This window comes from Mixophyes fleayi, chromosome 8, assembly GCF_038048845.1.
Source record: "Mixophyes fleayi isolate aMixFle1 chromosome 8, aMixFle1.hap1, whole genome shotgun sequence".
NCBI classification, from domain to species: domain Eukaryota; kingdom Metazoa; phylum Chordata; class Amphibia; order Anura; family Limnodynastidae; genus Mixophyes; species Mixophyes fleayi.
This window is the reverse complement of record NC_134409.1, coordinates 136,502,102-136,508,101: the sequence shown is the minus strand read 5'-3', so window position 1 is coordinate 136,508,101 and position 6,000 is coordinate 136,502,102. Positions and strand designations below refer to the sequence as shown.

At 38.5% G+C, this 6,000-nt stretch overlaps 1 protein-coding gene across 1 annotated transcript in view; it reads left to right on the top strand.

Moving 5' to 3' along the window:
• Positions 1 to 482: 482 nt before the first annotated feature.
• The window catches only part of LOC142100274 (protein SSUH2 homolog), a 32,620-nt gene continuing 27,102 nt past the window's right edge, over positions 483 to 6,000 (top strand). Inside the window, exons 1-4 of the mRNA XM_075184204.1 lie at positions 483 to 531; positions 775 to 825; positions 1,486 to 1,533; positions 4,807 to 4,864. Of these exons, the coding sequence (XP_075040305.1) occupies positions 483 to 531; positions 775 to 825; positions 1,486 to 1,533; positions 4,807 to 4,864 (206 nt within the window). The remainder of the gene's footprint in view (positions 532 to 774; positions 826 to 1,485; positions 1,534 to 4,806; positions 4,865 to 6,000) is intronic.

Genomic DNA, 6,000 nt, shown 5'->3' with positions numbered 1-6,000 from the left:
TTCTGTCAAATCGCCGGCACGAAGTGTCTCAAGGATGTTCCGGAGACACTTTGTGGCTAATTGAATCCCCCCCTTAATCTGTATGCTGGGGGAGAAGCAGAAGTAGTACAGTTCTCAATTCAATTGATTCTCAAGAAGGCTGGCCATTTTTCAGTGCCATACATTGGTTTTTGAACATGTTCTACTAGGAGGTCCCTCCGCGGGGCAGTGTATATGCCAATATGAGGAGGAGATCATGTGGGTTTTAATTAGAACTTCTGAAAAAAGTTAAAATGTTTATACCTGCCATATCTTTTCTCTGATACCTTGCAGAGACATGATTCCACATTCAATAGACAGATCCCAATTTCTCACACATTTGCATATGAAATATAATATTATTATAGCATTAAGTCAGGAAATGCACTGGAACTTTTGGATTCAAAGCTATCCACCCATTTTAATTCTACTCACAATGAAGGCTGGGGTTCATGGTCTTAGCCATGAACCTCAGCAAGGTAGCAACACGCAGGTACCAGATGAGAATGGCAGGTAGTGCAGGAACCAGAGTCAGAATTGGAGACTTGAGATATGTGATGTGTATTATATGTTGTGTATTATATGTTAATTAGATATACAAAATTATTTTAGAATTTATTTTAATAACATTTGCCCCAATATTTTGCACACTCTGTATAGTAATGAATAATCTTTTATAACTAAATGGTCTCAATTGTTAATTATCCACTAAGCTCTACCACAGACCATATAGATCATACATCATTTTCTTTTCAGTTGGTGAAGACCAATCTGATGGTGACTATGGGGTTTCAAACACCGGTTATGGTAAGTAAAGTAGAAGTTTGTTCTTTGTGCTAATAATATTAATTGCTGTATGACTCTTTGTGCAGTAAATATACACACATGTCCAGACAAAGCTATAAACTCATACAAAGACACAATAATACATTGCGCTAAAAATTATTATGTAAATTAAAAAAAAACCTCACACCCGGAAACAATTTACATTGACAGACATACACAAAATAGATTGCATATCCCTCACCAAGGTACTCTAATGATCTACGCTTGACTAAGTCAAATTGCCACTTCTCCCTGCTCTTTACCTTTCTACCACTTTCGACAGTTGACCCTCCGCTCCTGCTTGAAACCCTTCACTCCCTTCGCCTTTGTGAAACTGTCCTATCATGGTTTACTTCCTACCTCTCTGATCCTTGCTTCAGGGTCTCTTCCTCTGGTACCTGCTCACTCCTTTCCCTCTATCTGTCAAGCTCTCCCTAGGCTCTGTTCTTGGCCCATTACTTTTCTCTCTTTACACCTCCTCTATAAGTCAGCTCCTCCGCTCCTTTGGCTGCCAATATCACCTCTATGCAAATAAGCTACATCTACGGCCCCAATTTGATCTATGACTTTAGTTACCCAGTCAAAAAAGCCAATAAGATTTGTTGCAAATTCCATGTTGTTCGAACATTATTTTCTTTTCAGTTGATGAGGACCAAACTGATGAGTATGTGGCTTCAGACACAGGCTATGGTAAGTCAGGAAGATGTTTGTTTTTGTGCTGTTAATAGTACTTGTTGTATGATCTTTGTGCAGTAAATATACACACATAGGCACACAAAAATATACATTTGTACAAAGACCCAATAGTATAGACCAGGGTTTCCCAAACCCAGTCCTCAGGGCTCCCTAACAGTGCAGGTTTTCCGGACCACATGTGACATAATTAGGACCGCCTGTGGATCTGTTACATTGTATCAGTCAGTAATGAATACACCTGTGCTCCAGCAAGGAGATATGGAAAACATGCTTAGTTCTTAAGCATTATAGTCTATACTATAGACTATAATGCTTAAGAACTAAGAACTATTAAACTATTATAACACCGCAGCTAAGGTCAAATAGCATATGGTTTAGTGCAAAACACTGGATAAAAGGGGATTTCCCCTTTAGTAGGAAAGAAAAATTGTGCCCCCCCTTATTGTAGTTTAAACCCAATTGTGCCCCTTTAGTATAATAGATATAAAATGTGCCCCCTTATGAATTAAACTAATGTTATGTGCTACCTCACTAATGTAACTGATTAATATGTCAAATCAGACCACTCATATGTGAAACACCGCTCCTGATTGGCTGCCCATCTACTAAGTAGGCGGGCTAACTGAACATTAACTCATTTGTTGTCAGGTGCTTCTCGGGAGCGAAGTCGTCTATGTGGGGTTTTATTTTAATTCCATAAATATTACGCTCAGATAATTTCAGGTATTGTGCCCACTGCACTACAGAAACAAATGCTGGCCACTATAATCTTACATGTACAAAAGGGGACATGTTAATAATGTATTTATATTACTAAGGTGGCACATATATCTTTATTTTATGAGCGGGCACAGATCACTATTTTAATTCATAAGATGACAATATAATATAATTATTATTATATATAATTATAATTAAATATTTAATTATTAAATTATTAATAACAATATAAGGTGTCACATAGCTTTAGTTTAATTCATAAGAGGGTACATTTCTACATCTATTATATTAAGGGGGAACAGTGTTTTTTTCTTTTTTCCTAAGTAGTGCCACAAGTGCAGACACTACAGTTCAACATTTTAACCTTGGTACCCGCAGGTCAGGGGTACCAGGAGGGGTCCAACGGTACTCAGCATGGGTCCAGGTATCTCTAGGTGCTGGGAACTGATCTTTTGTTTGGGTTCTTCCCCCTGGAGTATCCAACCCAGGATTGAGTAGCATGGACAGTTTTTATAATATATATATATATATATATATATATATATATATATATATATATAAAAATATAAATATATCTATATATACTGTAACAAAGGGAGGCATTTATCTGACAAGATGCAGAGAAAACATACAAGCAGAATAAAACATTGGCGCAGTTATGCACCTAGGTTGAGATTAAACCAGGTAAAAACTTATGTGTAGTTTAAAGTTTTGTTAACTTACATGATTTCCTCTCAGCAAACAGACAGGGTGTGTCTGTTAGTGCAAACAGAGCCAGTGATGGGCGTTTTCTCTTAAAGAGAAGGTGGGTGTATCACCTGCCCATCAAGCTAGGGCTGGGGGAGGAGTATCCTGTATAAAAGCTTGTTTGTGTCATTTGTGCACTGAGACCGCACTGAAACCGCCTGGTCTGATCTTCGGTTAGCTCTTTGTTCCTCCCCAGTTCTACAAGCACCGGATTTTACCCAGAGGTTCTTCCTCTAAACTGATGCTTCTGGTGTTGGCTTAGGTGCAGTCTTGTCACAGGAGAAGAATGGAGTAGAAAATCCTGTCCTGTACCTAAGTCGTAAGTTGCTTCCAAGGGAACAAAAATATGCCACTGTGGAGAAAGAATATGTCACCATAAAATGGGCTACAGAAGCTCTGCGCTATTATCTCCTAGGCAGAGAGTTCACCTTAATAACAGACCATGCACCATTGAGATGGATGCAGAACAACCGGGAGGTAAATGCCAAGGTAACTCGCTGGTTCTTGGCACTGCAACCTTTCAAGTTCTCAGTAGAACATAGACCTGGGATTCTGCACAAGAATGCAGATGCATTGTCACGAAAATATGCACTCCTCGCGAAGTCCGCGTCCCCCTACTTGGAGACGCTAGGGGGAGGGATATGTAACAAAGGGAGGCATTTATCTGACAAGAGGCAGAGAAAGTATACAAACAGAATAAAACATTGGTGCAGTTATGCACCGAGATTCAGGTTAAACCAAGTAAAGACTTATGTGAAGTTTAAAGTTTGTTAACTTACATGATTTCCTCTCAGCAAACAGACAGGGTGTGTCTGTTAGTGCAAACAGAGCCAGTGATGGGCGTTTTCTCTTAAAGGGAAGGTGGGTGTGTCACCTGCCCATCAAGCTAGGGCTGGGGGAGGAGTATCATGCATAAAAGCTTGTTTGTGTCATTTGTGCACTGAGACCAACGCTGGGGAAGCTGGCTGGTCTTGAGAGAGCTGAGCTATGTCTAGCTAGCGTTTATGGTCTCCAAGAATTGCTGTGAAATCTGTACGGTGTCAAAACATTTACCATCCTGACAATAAAACTACATAAAAAGGAAGAAGTTGTTCGCGTGTGCTTCAGCAGTAGCGGGCTCTTGCCACAATATATATATATATATATATATATATATATATATGAGTTTGAGAACCAGAGTTTCTTTCGGTGCTTGGCCTTTAGTAAATGTGGCAGCTATAAAACCGCCAAAATAATCACTGGAAAAACAACGGTTTCCCTAAACCAGCAAGGGCACAACATGAATTTCCTGTAACAAAATATTTTGTAGCAAAGCGGAATTCTCCTAATAAAACATTACTGGTGTTTACCGGCATAATCATACTTGCCTACTCTTTATACTTCCCCCCAGGATCTCCAAGGTTCAAGGGTCATGTCACCACAGCTCCGACCCTCCACTGCAAAATTCCGTGATTTTTGTCACTGTACACCAGCAGGGCCATTATGATGCAATTTGCAGCTAATCGCATTATCACAGCCCCAGCCATTGGACGGGATCTAGGAGGGTAGTATACTCTTCTGGCAGTCCAAGAGGACTCACTGAAAATCTTAACTCTCCCGTACATTCTGGGAGCTTATGCAAGCATGGACCTAATTCATCTGTTGTATTAACCAAACTTACTTTCCTGTACACAGTATTCTGTAACTAATAAATTAATATGTTGCATTCAATGAAATAGATCTAAGTAGAGTGATGGTTGGTGAAGCTGATAGATATTCTTGCAGTGTATTCTATAACCTAATAATGTTTCTACTTTACAGATGGAAACATGTCTAACTATCTTTCTTCTGAGCCTAATGAGGAAACCAATAATGAACAGTAAGAGTATCTAAATCTGCTCTAGCAATATGTAAAGGGATCCAGTAAAGTAAAAAGCAAAAGCAATAGTTAAATGAACAAATACATAATTAATGAATAAATAAATATATATATGAATGACCACAACAGGCAATGTTTAAGACTTTTTTTTTCTGGCAATGTATTGGAGAGATGGGCCCCCAGTCTCATTTCCAAATATAGTAAATTCATGTTGTGGCTCCACAACAGATGGCAAAAACTCCAAATTAATTATTGCCCCCCCCCCTACCTTCCCCCCTATTTATGAACCCACTCCCATGACGTTAATTAACTCTTTATTATGAGCTACCTAGCTAACAATTTTACAGATTTATTGTCCTGTGTTTCTATGCAGCTTTCACATAGCACATTAAAGTTCTAGATTTGACTATATATCTCTTATATATACCGCATTACAACAGGAAGCTAGAAGAGCACAATGTTATAACCAGTACCAGGTCCAAGGGCTGTGCTTTGTATCAGTTGAGAAAATAAAGATTTAATTAATACCCATTTAATGGGTGGGGAAAAACTACCCAAGCAGCAATTTGACTGGGCAGCTCTAAAGTAGGACTACAAAATCCAGAACCACAAGATCTCCTCTACAGCGATGGGCCACCATCAGTTTGATCGTTATTTGTTCTATTTTTTTTTAGATCAAATAAATGTAAATATATCCTTCTGAAGAGACTTTATCAGATAGTAGGGATAATCAGGTTCCATACAGGGAAAGCAGATAAGGGATTATTAATCTGATTAAGCTTTATCTATAGAGCGTCAATTACACATCGCCTTACAATGAATGTTTGATCATTAACGTCATATTAATCTTTATCAAAATAAATATGTCCTTTATAAGATATTGGGTAGGAGTTGTATTTGGCAGGGTCAGAACAGTTCTGCCTGAATATTGGGACATAGATTCTTATATAAATATCCCAAGTAATACATGGTAAGTTGTATTCCTAGATATTATACGGCATCAGTAATGGAAACTTTGCTGAAGTAGGGATAAATTATCAACATTTGAGATCTCCTTATTGGGAATCTGCATGTAGTTCCAGCTTTCACCCCTCTCAAGTGTGTTATAAGCAGTCGTAAAGCAATAAAACCGTTAT